At 42.2% G+C, this 14,917-nt stretch overlaps 1 protein-coding gene across 1 annotated transcript in view; it reads right to left on the bottom strand.

Moving 5' to 3' along the window:
• The window catches only part of GRIN2B (glutamate ionotropic receptor NMDA type subunit 2B), a 416,455-nt gene that overhangs the window by 32,014 nt on the left and 369,524 nt on the right, over positions 1-14,917 (bottom strand). The window contains exons 8-9 of the mRNA XM_040968253.1: positions 11,830-11,955; positions 8,904-9,133 (exon numbers count right to left, since the gene is read on the bottom strand). Coding sequence (XP_040824187.1) covers positions 8,904-9,133; positions 11,830-11,955 — 356 coding nt within the window. The remainder of the gene's footprint in view (positions 1-8,903; positions 9,134-11,829; positions 11,956-14,917) is intronic.

The raw sequence follows: 14,917 nt of genomic DNA on the forward strand, positions 1-14,917 counted from the left end.
GAGATTAGCAGGCTACATCCAGTCTTCCAAGAACCTTTCCCACGCTCACCACTGTTCTAGCTGGAGACACTGGGAGGGCAGTAAAGCCACCAAAACACATGGGAAGCCCAGAGCCAGCTCAGCAACCATTTCTACTGTGCATACAATCCCAACATCTCTAAAGCCTGATTTATTCTAGTCTTGATGCCTTTGGCCACATATAAATTTTCATGCTGCATTAATTTTCCTCAAAGGACTCAGACTTTGTTGCTCAAAAGTGAAACACTAATTCTTAATAAATCCTCAACCCACAAGCCAAGATTTAGTGAACATATAAATGCTTAGCCCCTCATGTACTAAAATATGTATTTATAATTTTTATTTTTAATCAATGAAAAAGGGGTGTTGGGAACTCTCTTATTTCCCTTTGATATAAATAACCTTCGGAGTGAAGATACTGCCTTCAACAGTCAGCTCAAGGGAACAGCAATTCTGAGTTCATTTTCATCCTGGTCTGAACAGCTGCCTTAATCTTCTGTAACCCCAGGAAGCATCTGGTCCTCCAACATTCTGTGTAGAGCTCCCTTACGAAGAAGAGTTCTACAGAGCAGGTCTTGCCCCAGATTGGCTCTGCTATTTTCTGTCCCTTCCTTCATAACCCCCCTCCATGTATTCCCCTCTTATTTATGTAGCTCTCTTTTTCTCTCTTTATATCTCCTTATGCCATTTCAGTTTTAAAAAGATTTATTTGAAAGACAGGCCAACAGAGAGAGGGAGTAGGGGAGGGAAGAAAAGAGATATTCTATCTGCTGGTTCTCCAACTGGCTATAATGGGCAGGGCCGGGCCAGGCTGAAGCCAGGAGCCAGGAGCTCCATTCACATATCCCATGTGGGTGGCAGGAATCCATTGTTCTCTGCCTTCCCTGGTAGATTAGCAGGGAGCAGGGTCAGAAGTGGAGCAGCAAGGACTTGGACTGGTATCCATAATGGGGCAAGCACTTTAGGTAGAGGCTTAACCCACTGAACCACAATCCCAACCCTCCCTAGTTCATTTCATTTCATCCCATTTTATAAAAAAAGATGTTCCATCTAGTATCAGCAGAATGAAAAAAAAAGGGCTGCTTTCTTTCCCCAGTAAGAATGACAGAATGACAACATTCAAAGATTCCTTTTGTGAAACTTGCATTCTATGTACTTGGGAAACTCCAGTTCTTTGTATAGCTCTGTGGATGCCAAGCCTGTATTTTCTCAACTATCTTGTTAATTGATGTTTGTAATGGATGGATGAATGGAAATTAAACACACAAGAATATATGCATCTGTGAATATGCATTCCTGTGTAACAAGGGTGATACAACCATCTGCAAAGATAAGTCACTTCCAAATCTCAAATAAAATCAAAATACATAGATTTTTAAGAGGGGAGAAGAGGGAAGGTATTTGGTTCAGCTGTTAATCACTTCTTGTGACACCCACATGTCTAAGTGCCTCTTTGAGTCCCATCTTCTTCTGTTCCAATATAGCTTCCTGCTACTACTGCACATCCTGGGGGACAGCTCAGTGGCGCGGAGGCCTGTCACGGACAGAGACCGATGTAGCATTTCTGGATTTGGGTTTCATCTTGGCCTGGCCTCAGCTATTACAGGCATGTGGGGAGTAAACTAGTGGATTGAAGATCTTTCTGTGCTTGCTTCTCTGTGTCTCTTGCTCAATCTTCCTGCTTTTCAAATAAGTGGTAGTAATTTAAAAAGAGAGAAAGGAGGAAATTTGTTTTGTATTTGATGAGAAAAGAGTTATGCCTGAAAATCAAGCAAAGTCACAATTGTCTGATTTGAACAACACAGAGTAAGAGACAGCGGCCCTGTAATGTCTCCAACACACAGGGATTGGGAAAGTGACACATCTTTCGGAAGAATGCCTCTAATCCCCTTCCACACTGTCATGGCTACTAAGGCACCTAGTGGGGGCTCATGAGAAGTGTGCCTTTAAGTAACACATGGTACACTGTGAGAAACTCATGCTAATTAGGTTCAAGGACAGAGTAAAAGGCAACACATAATGACACATGGCTTTGCTACTCCCTGAAATGAGCCAGCATGAAAAAGCCTGGCTGCTTGTAAAACAGGTCTCTGCAAATCAGTGTGCAGTAGATACACTCGTCACAGCACAGAAGAGGAACTAGATCTCGTCCCGCTGTAAGAAATAATTCCTTTTGGAAGGTGGGTCTGGGTGGCTGACAAAGGAGACAGAGACAAGAAAGAGAAGGAATGCAATAAGCTCCAAGTGCAGCTGTCAGGGCCAGCATTGTGGCATACCAGGTAAAGCTGCCCCGCTGCAATGCCACATGAGCTCTGGTTTGAGTCCTGGTTGCTCTACTTCCTATCTAGGTTCCTGCTAACAGACTGAGAAAAGCAGTGGAGGGTGGCCTAAGCACTTGGTCCCCTGCCATCTGTGTGGGAGGATCCAGAAGAAGCTTCTGGCTTCAACCTGGTCCATCCCTGGCCACCAACAATGGAAGGTCTCTCTGTCTTTGCCTCTAACTCTGATTTTCTAACTCTGACTATGTATATACCCCCTAACTAGTGGGCACAGATATAAATGTATCCTTAGAGAGAGGATAGCAAAGTCCCCAAATCAAGGTGCTATTCAAGATGCAAGCCCTCTAGAGACTCCAGGGAAGAATCCTTTCCTTGCTTCTTCCAGCTCTGATGATGCCACATGTTCCTGTGGTTCCATCCCTCACATGACCTCCTATTCTGTGTCTGCCTTTTTCTTCTAAGGACCCCAGTCACTGAACTTAATGTCCAGTCAGTAATGTAGAATGATCTCATCTTGAGATCACTAACCTGATGATGTACAAAGACCCTTTTCCACAGAAGGTCATCAGTCATGGAGTTAGAATAGAGATAACATCTGTTAGGGATCACCACAGGACAGTTTAAAAAAAATCTTATGTGAAAAGTCAGCAAGCAACGGTGAGATGGTTATGAAGGAGAACACAAAGAGGGAGAGAAGATTCTAGAGCCTCCTTCACTGGGAGCCCAGCAGTCAATACCGGCTCATCTGCACCTTGGGGCTTGGAGGGTAGCCATGGCTGAGCCCCAGTGAATGTAGAGCTGAGGTTAGGGACTTCTTGTTTCAGCCAAAAACAGATTCAGGAATTAGGGTTCAATGGTACCTGCTGGGGTGGGGCATGAGGAAACCCCATGGCTGCCCATGACCTATGCAGTTGGAGCCATCTGGATCCATCAGGAGGGAGGTCAGCCTTACAAGAGAGCAAAGCCTCTGATCTTGGGCATTCCACAGAAGTGAGATTAGCTCTGCTATGAAGAGGAGAGGGGTGGGTGTCCTTTCCCCCACCCGTGTGTCTTGTTCACACCCTCCACACCCCCTAGATTTGAGTCATTCTACTTTTCTGCCATCTCCTTTAGCAGGCAGATCTTGATGGGTTGTTCCAACAGGACTAGCTGCTTGGCAGCCCCAGACAACTGCCAGGCATGAGTCACACCTTGCATTTTGCTCAGCTACTTGGACAGCCAACCCAGACCAGCTCCCTGGATAGTTAGTCATGCCTGCTGCTTTCCCTAGTATGCTAATTTTAGCCCAGCATTCCATATTCTGACCAAGATGGCCTGGGCCAGGACCAGGGTGTGACAGATCAGGCTCAAGCTTAGCTGTCTTCTGCTGGCTTTCTGCCTGAAGTTAATAGGGCAAGGAAAATACATTTGTCTTGTGAAAAGCACAGCCCCGGTTCTTCACCCCTGCCCAAATATCATTCACACATTTCAAGGGAGTTGTGGCATAAATATGCCCCTCAACAGACTGGTTTTATTCAGGAAAGCATATTTACTTACTTGTTTGTAGATTATTTTCAAAGTCATACCCTGCTGTGTTTGTCTGTCCTATGTTGTTATAACAGAATACCACAGACTGGGCAATTTATGAATAAAGTAAACGTGTATGTACAAGCTGAAAGCCCAGGAACATCATAGCAGTGTCTACCAAAGCCAAGGGGTTGCATCCTAACATTGAAGAGACCCTGTGTGATGGGGGAGTTAGTGAGACAGAGAAAGAGGACGGAGGCAGTAGTAGCTGAGGAAGCAAGATTTCATTTCCAAGATAACTAGCCCATTCCTATGATAGCAATCTTCATCCCATACTTTGAGGGCACCTTAAGAGCTCTGAAAAAAACAAGTTTCTTCAAGGTTCCATTTCTCTAAGATTCTGTCTCTTAGTCATATTACAATGACAGGTTTCAATGTGAGTTCAGGAGGGGACATTTAAACACAGCACTTGCCTATACTCCCAAAAGACAAAAAAAAGTGACCATGTGGGGGCTTCTTAGGGACCCAGACAAATCACTATCCAGAAAGATCCTCAATTAGTGTTACATGGCCAATCTGAGGTTGTTTCCCACATGGCAGGCAAAGGGCCATGCCATCATTCAATATGTAAAGACTTCTATACTGTTCAGCACTCATACAAACTTCCTCAGCAGGAATGGGCAATGTCTGAGCTCACAGGCCATATAAAGCCTGTGAAATCATTTGATGTGGCCTTGCCAAGGCACTGAGGGCAGGCTAATTCTTAATTTATTTGAAGACCTGTAAATCATGTTGTAAATATCCAAGTGGTCTTCAGCAGAAATGTTCCTATTCCCTGACCATTTCCCTACTTCTGTGTCTATTTGAGGGAGAGAATTACACAGTATGATTCGTGTATGCTTCCAGCGGTGGTAGGAATGTGTGAAGTGGGATGAGGTGAGATATGCCTTGAAGCAGACACCAGCCTTTCACTCTCTCATGATGCCAGTAGCTTTCTCCTCCCTACAGATTTCTGTCCCTGTGACCCCAAACTCCACTGACCGCCACCACCCTCCCGCAACACTGACCCTTCACTGTCCTGATACCTACAGTAGCTTTACAGGGTTATTCTGTGCTCAGACTAAAGACAATTTGAAAGCCATTAGCTTGCCTAAGTGCTAGAAATTACCATGATTCTGTTTAAAGTGATGCTTCTAAAAGACTTATTAGATAAAGTGCAAATCTTGGGATACCATCTAATTATTATAGCTCAATTAGTTAGATTGCTACTTTTAGTACCAGAAAGGGATCTAACTTGTTCAGCCTTGATAACAGAAGGGAAGGTGGGAAGAAAAAACGATTTACTAGAAAAATCACCAGGGTCGATTCAACACAGAACATTGTTTAGGGTCCACAGACAGTCAGGAACATTACAGGGTCAAACTACTTCATCTCTCTACATTTCAGTTGCCTCATGTCTCCAAATAAAGGTATCAACAAGCACAATTATGGAAGGGAATCCCTATAATGAATGCACTGCAATTCATGGTATTCTGTATGGCTTGTGAGAGCTGATAAAACAATAGCTGAAATATTAGTAGAGCTAGATTGCTGATAATAATAGTTGTTATTAGTAGCAATAGAGGTGATCATGTGATGGGAAAGGTTGCATTAAATGTAACTAAAACAGTTGGTAATGAGAAGATAGGGACTTAAGCGAGAAAGCAAACGTAGGAGCGTTAATACCAATCTGTGGCTTCAGCCTAACTTTAACTGGGATTGAGAACAAAGGAGATATCCTGGTAGGAAGTTGCTAAGACTCAGGCACACAGGAAGTAGCAACTGACTCTGTTACTTGACAATAAATAGTGACTAAGCTTCTCCGTGTCCTTCTTGTATGTAGAATGGGACTTGCCAGGCCTTTAGGGAGGTCATATAAACAGTGTATGCATATGGTACACAATGCATCTATGGCTTGGGAAATAGGTCCCTTTACTTCTCCAGGCCAATCTCCACACTATGGTTAGTGGACTACCCAATGAGAAACAGGTACTAAACTTGTTAATGAGCACTGTGAACTCTTTTTAAGAAAAGACTGATGTCACTGATTGCCTTACACCCTCCACGGAGTGTACTGTTGGAACGCACAGTAGGGCTGCTGGAACGCACAGTAGGGCTGCTGCACGTCTGAACCTGAGCATGCTTATTTACATGCTTATTTAACAGCAGGTTAGTGCAGTAATTCCAACTTTAATATGCTGCTAAAGGATGGAAGTCATCCAGTAAAAAGGGGCGCAAAAATGGATTTTCATGGAAATTTAACTGTGAACATTCTGGCTTTGCACCTTAACATAAATGAGATTTTTTTTTCTGTCAAAATGAGAGAATTTTTAAGGAGCTATAAACCTAATGTCTGCAAATATCTTTCCATCATCATTCCAAGATATTTATCTTTTGAGTTGTATGGAAGACACGTCATCTGTGATAGTCAAAATGAGTTTGGCAACCCTTCTCCAACTTAAATGTTAATTTCCTTGATAAAAATTAAATTATATTGTGAAAGAGAATATTCAAAACAACTTCTTTGACTTCCTCAGCATTACTATTTGGAATGCTTTCACTCTCTCAACTTCTGAAAATTCACATGCTACCCCTGATGTATTATCTCCATTGTCTCAAGACCTTTTTTGGTCTTTTGAAGTAAAGCTAGTAAGAATTTTGACATTTCAAGTATATTTTTTAAAAATGCTCCTTCTGATTTGCATAACTGTTTCTGATACTGACATGCTGTTATACATCATTAGTTACTTACATATTTTTCTATACTTGTATAAATTATGTCGACACTTTCTGGGCCAGTGCATACACTTTACTGTTTTGTCATTGGAGAAATTCTTGAAATGCATCCGATACTCATTTTCAAATTAAACAGCTGTTGAAAATTCTTGCTGTCTTGTTAATTTTCTGGCCTATAATGCTGATTCCACTGTTTGTGCAAGATGCTATTAAGGAAATGTGCTGCAGACTTTTTGTCTTCACACTGACTGTAATGTGGTCCCTGACTTTGTAGAGCTCACAGAGATATGGCCAGGCACTGACTACTACAATCAAATGTGGAAGACATGTGTTATAATAAAGAGATGAGTGATTGTCACAACTGAGGAAAGATGGGTTAACTCTCTAGGGGAGTCAGGGAGAACTCCACCAGTCAGGTGACTATACTATGAGTCTTGGGGTTTTAGGAGTTTGATGGGTGAAGATATGAGAACACTACAGCCAGGGGTACAACAGAATAGCATGGCTGAGAAGTAAGAGGACTTGAGGATTACTGGGGTATGGGAGGCAAAAACCCAAATCCTGGCTGGCAAGACTGGAAATCTGAAGCATAATGAAAAGTCCTTGAAAGAAGTAATGTGGTGTAGAGAGCAACTTCATACCCTGTCTGTCTTACAGCACAGAATGATTATGTTCTTTCAAAACCACAGAAGGCTGAACAACTCTCCTCCATCCTAACTACATTTCCTTCCTACGGAGACATGCATTCAGTTTGTGTTTGGTAGCCCACAATAGTATGAGAAAGACCCATACAGAGTTCCAAAAAAAATTTTCAGAGACACTTGAAGAAAACATTGTGATGTGTACAGTGGCTCCCCTATGAAGAGCCCAGGGCTCTGGAAGGACTACAGTCTACCCACCAGCTGCCAATATTAGTGCCTGGTGACAAAGTTCACTATATTCTGCTACATCATGCATGAGGACACTGTCTCTCCACCATGGAAGGTGACACAGATCAGCTCTGCCATACTCTATGTGGATGCAAAAACTGCTATACCTCTGCCTTCCCCTGGTGTGAAGGCATAGCCTGGCATATCTCTGAAAAACTAGTTTTGGGCATGCCTATTAACTGCTGCAACATCTAAACCTCTGGGGGGGGGGCTACATCTACATTCTGCTTCCTGAGGAAGTTGTTAATCTTAGCCCTACCACCACCGGGGTCGCAAAAAGGTGGCAGCAGTCACAGTGGTGATGGCTGAACACAGGGTGATGGCAAGTGTCTAATTCAAATCTAGTTAGGATCAAAATGTTGAAGGATGTTGATGAAGTAGCAATGTGGGTGTGTGCACACGCATATGTGAGACAGAGATTCAAATGGTGAATCTACTCAAACCACATGCTTACATGTCTAGGGTTTTACATGGGGGAAACCTAATCCATGTGATAAAACCGTTTTGGGTCTGAAGACACTTTGCCCATATCTCATTATCTCATGGCTTTATCCTGGAGGTGCAGGCCGGGGTGGGGGAAATTGTTTTCTAAATCTTAAATAGAGAGTGGGACATCTGTCGTGAGTAAAAGTCTGCAAAATTCTTTTGGCCCTAAACTCTACTGGACACTCCTCGAAGGAAGTCTTTAACACGAGTCTTAGGTTGTTTTTGTGATGATGACTTCAGGCATCAGAGCTGTGATAGAAACCGTGATGCTTCAGGTAGAGCTAGAGAGTCCCGTGCCTTTAGAGTGGGCTTCGGCATCCTCCTACACAAATGACTGAGACTAAAGAATGATTGCCTTCTCTTGACTGCACAAGCCTGTGGGGAGGGCTGTGATTGGCTCCAGAGCAACCTATTCAATCAGCAGCACACGGGGGCCTCATTGACTTCAAGGGCAGTTACTTCTCTTTGCAAAACAATGTGAACAATCCTCCTGGCACAGTCTTAGGAACACATGAGTGTGCAGAAAAACAAATGGAGAGCCCACAGTCAAACACCGCTGGGAAGAAAACAGGGTCTTATGTCTCCAGTCCTCTCCATGTAGGTACACAGGGGCAGCCCTCTAATAACCAACTAATGGGCAGTTCAGTGCTGACAGAGCCACCCAACCAAATGTACAACCAGATACACAGAAAACTTCTAACACACTAAGTCCCTTATTTGCAGCCCAGGGTGTAATTTTGTTGACAACCTTTCACAGATCTGGAGGTAAACAAGTAGTCCTATTATTTCAGTGGGACACTGATTTCCTACTCCATGTCTCCAAGACAGAAAACTAGTAGAAGTGAGGATTCTGAGTATGGCTCAGAACAAGATGGAGCAAAAGATAGTAAGTCGTACACAGGTCTCTTACCTTTTTGTCACTTAAGCCAGAAACCTGGTCTACATATTCCTCTTGGATCATGAAGGCAGCTAAGTTGGCAGTGTAGCTGGCCAGGAAGATGACAGCAAAGAAGGCCCACACTGACACCATGATCTTGGAGGTGGTCCCCTTCGGGTTCTGCACGGGGACGGAGTTGTTGAACACCAGACCCCAGAGTAACCAAATAGCTTTGCCAATGGTGAAAGATGGGCCACCTGGCTCTGGAAGGACAAAAAGACAAAGGTAGAAAGTTAAGTCAGAATCATTGGATTTTTGGTTCCATTTCAGTGTTCAAGTACACGAAGCTGGTAAGTTCCTACTCAAAGCAGGAACTCATTCACTTAAGCCTGGTCTTTTACAGAGGACTTTCTAGTTCAATAGCTTGTGTTTCTCTTACAAAAGAAGAAGAGAGATGTTGAGAAAAACTAGAGGCATGGTGTGTGTGTGTGTGTGTGTGTGTGTGTGTGTGTGTGTGTGTCTAACAATCATGACTCAGTAGGGACCCAGGATGAGTGATCTTCCTGTCCCCATGTCCAACACCTTCAAGATCACATAAAAACTAAAAAGCAAAGAGCAACTATCCTTCTATGGTCAATATCAAGCCATTAATTTTGGTTTTCCTAAGTTTTATATTTGTAAATACCAAGAAAGCATTTCAGCTTCCAAAAATGTCAGCAAGAATTATGTGCAGACTTTTTTCACCATGGTCATAAATCTCCTCTCAGTCTAGTCTAGAGGCTAGATGGCTCCGAATGAACTTCTCCTGCCTTTTCTTTGGCTTCCAACACTTAATTCTCAATGTTTCAAAGATGATCTTGACTTAACTCCAATACCAGCACTTCCTCAACAGTCTCCTCAAGTTGTAGCTTCTGAGTAAAAAAAAAATACATCAGAACCCTCAGGGGGAAAGGAAGTCATACCCTTGTGTTTTGACTTTTATCTCGCTCCACCCACTCTGGACACACAGGGTGGTGCAAGGGCTTCTGGTCCCTCACGGGCATGTATTGTCCCCTCACTGCTATGTCTGCATGGTAAAAGCACGTCTGTCATTGGTTCTCCATAAAGCAGCCCCTCCACTGCGGAAAGGAACATCTGCCTGCATGATTTTACAACATCTTCGCATGGGTCTTAGGATGTGAACTGTGATCCCGACAGCATCTGCTCAGCCAAGTAAATCGTCAGGGACTAACACATGTTGGACCCGATATCTAACTGTGCACACACATCTGTGCGTGTGGACATCATTTCACACAGCAGATGTGTCCCCAAAAAGTTGTTTATAAATCAAAGGTTTTAAAACATGCAAAATATAAATCAATAGTTTATAAATTGTGAAATGCTCTAAAGCGACTTGGTGTTTCAAGTGGCACCATAAGAAAAAAAAAATAACAGCCTTTGGTAAAGTGAGGAACCAAAAATCTTTGCTCTCAGCTTTTTGAAATGGGATTTGAACCCAGCTTTTTCAGAGTAAGGTAGAAGAACACACTGACTTCAATTCTGACATTGCCAGCCTGCGTGTATGTTCTTGTGACGCCCTAAGGCTGAGACACATGGCATGGCTTCAAGATGACCTGTATGGACAGAGGTCACCGTGCTGTGGAGACAGAATTCTGCTCCAGAATACACAAACTAGATGCAAAAACAGGTCTACATCTGAACCCTGCTGATGAAATGGCAGTTTATACCTGGCCTGGGGAACGTTTACAAAATACTGCTGCGTGGTGCTCCACTTTGATATTCTTATTAAATGGGCATGGTGAGCTTATGCACTACCAGGCTGGAGAACCACTATGTTGAAGCCAGTCTCCATTCTAAATTTGGTGAATCAGAACATGAAATTCAAGAATCATTGTCTTCCAAGTGTCCCATAGGTAATTCCTATGCATAGGCAGGGTAAGAATCCTTCCTACTTACTAGTACAATTACTTACAATTCAAGGACAATTCATAGAAGGTAAACTACTTCCCTTTAAAAACTATTTTTAAAGGCTTCTTATTTGAAAGGCAGAGTATAATAGACAAAGATTGTCTACCAGCTAGTTCAACCCTCAGATGTCCCCAATCATCAGGGACCCATAACAGACTCCAAGTCTCCCACATGAATAACAGGAGCTTGGGCCATTATCTGCTGCCTTCCCTGGTGTATTAGTAGGAAGCTGGATTTGAAGCAGAATTAAAGATGGGACTTGAAGTCTGATACTGGATATACAGGATACTGGCCTTGGTTAAAAAAAAGAAAAACTTTCTTAATCCTAAGTTTTGGACGAGTTCTTCACAGGGATCCCACTGGTCCCGTGCAAAACATGGTAAGCTTTTAAAAAGGGTCATAAGCTCCTCAAACAATGAATGGACAGCCCTTATATCTCTGCACATTCCTACCCAGGGAACTGGACCACTCCTCAAGGGTGGCTGTGGGCTGGAACTGCTCTCCCCACCAATGTATTTCATAGCCTGAGTGTACATTCTAGAAATCTTACACCTCAGAAATGACCCTCATGCAGTGAGGGAACTCTATTAGTCCCAACCACTTGCAAATAGCCTAGGGAACATTATTTTCCCTTATTCTTAATATATGTATATAATATAACTTGTTAGTCATATCTGTTCCAACACTTTTCCTATAGCCTAAGGTTATCAAAATTGTTTCCTCAACATGTTCAGGCTGCCCATAGCCCCTATTCATCCTTCCTGTCATTTATCAACGAGTCGAACTTGGCTTTGAGCCGGTCATAAACAGGAAGGCATATGCATATTCAAACATCTTGGATATTTCTAACAAGTCACCAAGCTGATTACCCAGAAAGCTGAGGCTTTCTTTTCAGAACTAGAGAAGTTAGAAAGAATGCAGGTATTACACGAGGGGTGCAGATTTGGAATCAGAGAAAGGGCAGACATGGAGCAGTTCCAGCTGGCCTTACCTCTGCCATCAGCGAGGCACCTGTTATAACCCACAGGGCTGAAGTACTCAAAGACAAAGACAGCCACGGCCGAGACGATTAGCAGCATCACAAACATCATGACCCACACGTCAGCACTGAATGGCTCTGGGGAGAAAAAAGGACAGTGTTAAAACAGAGAACAGACAGACTCATTAATTCATCTATTCACTTGATCAGGTAAACATGCATTTGGGGGTGGGGTGGTAAATTACAAATACACCACATGCCTCATTGTGCTAGGGCCTGAGTTAGCAAGAAGGAAGTGTGTTGCCTGGGTAACTCCACTTCCTGTTTCAAGGATCCTTCTCTCTGTCTTTCTCCCCCTCCTTCTCTCCCTCTCCCCTCACACCTTCCTTCTTTCTTTCTTCCATCCCTCACTTTTCTTCCTTCTCTCCCATTTTTTCCTTCTTTCCTTCTCATTCTCTCCCCCCACCCACTGACTCATGTCCATGGATCTTTTGAGTTTACAGAGAGTTTCTGCCACTTATGGATCAATATGTGCTTTTCCAGTAAATAGTTCACTTGGAAGTCCTAGATACAGAATAAGTGAGTCACACTGGATTGACTTGGTGTCCATTCTCATCTCTATCACCGCATCACATAGTGGAGCCCTAGAAACGCCCTTCTAGGGTGTTTGAGCTTCTCAGCCAAATGCATTCTCAACAGACTTTGCCACCATTTCAGAATCAAATTGGTTCAGTGATCATTTGATGAATAGCCAGTTCCCTTGTCCCCTTTGCATCACTTCTAAAACTTCCTGGTCTAAATTTGCTTTTCTAACTCACTTTGATACTGTATATTTCATTAGCTATTACTAGCATAAGAGAAAAAATTATATATATATATATATATATATATATATATATATATACACACACACACATTGAATATCACTATTTTAAACTGTGGGAATGTAACAGGAGACAAGGAAATGTGAATAAATTTTAACTCAAAAAACAATTCTAATCTATGCCCTGTTACAAAATGCCAGGGCTGATGGGACAAGACCAGGCAAAATGACAAAAATGCTCTCTACATGCTTTATTTAATATCTTCATTCACTTTTGATGAAAGCTTTCCAGTTGAACTCAGTTTCTGTCTTGGAGATGTCCAGAAGCTGAACACTATATCCCACAGCTCTCTGTCTCTGAAGGCCTAAAAAAGGGACAATTGCTATTGTGTCCCATGATACAATGCTCCCTCAATTGTGTCTCAAAATAGCTCTGGCCTTTTTAGCTGTCACATCACATTGTAAACTCATAACTAAGTGAATTAATATGCTGTTTGCTCTATCTTCCAAATCATTAATAAAGATGACACTGAAAATGGGGAAAATGGCTGAAAATTAGAAAATATATTTTTTTATTCCAAAATTGAGTTTACTATTGTAATTTCAAACGATTTATAGAAGCCTGGCCACCTCATCTATCTAAATAGGTCCCTAGAGATGAATATGCCCACTATGAATCACAAAACCTTTCATTGGCAGCCAGAGATGGAAGGGTAGAAGGTCCATTTCAAAACTTCCGTGCAGCATTGTGGATACTCCCTTACCCTTGACTGCTCGCTGTCCCACCCTGATTGTACTTCTGTTTCAGAATGAAGAATAACTGAATTATAAACTTCATCACCATGATCTCCTTCTAGAGTAACTTTCTGTTTACCAAATTCAGTAAATGTCTGCATTGGTCTCTGCAGTTTAGGACGTACTGTCATCAGCTACTGCATAGGAGTATGAGCTTTTTAAAAGTGCAAGATGGGTCACATTTCCCGTTTCACAAAGTAGTAAACTAAGATTCGGACACAAAGTTTTCCTTGTCCCATGGCTTTATGCTGCACCACTGTCTCCACCCCGGGCACTAGCTCCCAGGTTAGTGATTGGATTCTGATGTGATATCACCAGTATTAGAACACAGGCTTAAGCCAGAGTCTAATTCTGGATCTACCAGTTACTAGCTGAGACTGTTGGAAAGTGGCTCAGCTGTCTAAGATTCAGTTTGCTAAACCATAAAAAAAAGGGAATGTAATAGTGTTAATAGATGAACAAAACCAAAAAGTTTATAATAAGGCCTGATCCATCAGTTGGCTTCTCTCATCTCTGTAACTAATCAGCTGCTCCTCCACCAAACACACATGCCCTGCCTGGCATTTCTAGAACATTCCAGCACACTATCTATATGCCATTGGCTGTTCCATTCAGAAGTCTATGTTATATTGTCAGAAGCCGAATGTCTATTCTATTTGTATCTCTTAAGGTTCTAATTACAATTGTAAAGGAAAAAAAGATACATACAGCAACTAGAAAGCAGGATACATATCATATATGCGATCTAATCACATTCCACCTAAAACTGGCAGGGCCAAAATTTGTTTAAGAAGATCAACTACAAAATTCAGATACTTTACAGAGAAATTCTATAGAACCTATAATCTTACTTTGTAATGTATTAATTAATTCTCTGTGGATAGAGCTTAATAAATATTAGTTACTACCTATTCTAATATCCCTATTTAATACATGGTTCTGTCTCTTAGATTGTTCATCCATTAATACTATAGGCTCATATCCTATTGAAGATCAAACTAGGCTTCTGGTCGCCTGGCCCAATGTTCTGTTTTCAAGGTGACATTTTATTTTCTAAATCCTTGCTGTATACACCCTGCAAAAATATGGGCTATGAGATCACAAAAGACCTAGTCTAATTGAAATTGTGGCTTTATTCACTTATATCACAATCTCAGGCTTCTGACATCCATCTGATGCTGGAGGGTGGGGAAGCAGAGACGTGTCTGGAGAAGTATGGGGTAGAGTGGGAGGAAGTATCAGATCTGGTCTGTCTGCCAAAGCCTCAGAAACTTCATGTGGAAACAGAAACTTGTTTTTGGTAGCACTGAGCTCACTTCTTGAAGACAATTAAAACTAAGTATTTCGATGATATCCACAATCAGAAATTATTATAGTAGGGAACAGCCTCAGAAATTAACTGGCTGAAATGTCTGTTGCAGAGGTAGAAACAGAGTCCCTCACTGGAGCAAAGTTTCTCAAGGTCAAATGATGACTTAGCAA

The sequence above is a fragment of the Ochotona curzoniae genome, unplaced genomic scaffold (genome assembly GCF_017591425.1).
Source record: "Ochotona curzoniae isolate NIBS_2020 unplaced genomic scaffold, NIBS_Ocur_1.0 contig_1482, whole genome shotgun sequence".
Classification (NCBI taxonomy): Eukaryota; Metazoa; Chordata; class Mammalia; order Lagomorpha; family Ochotonidae; genus Ochotona; species Ochotona curzoniae.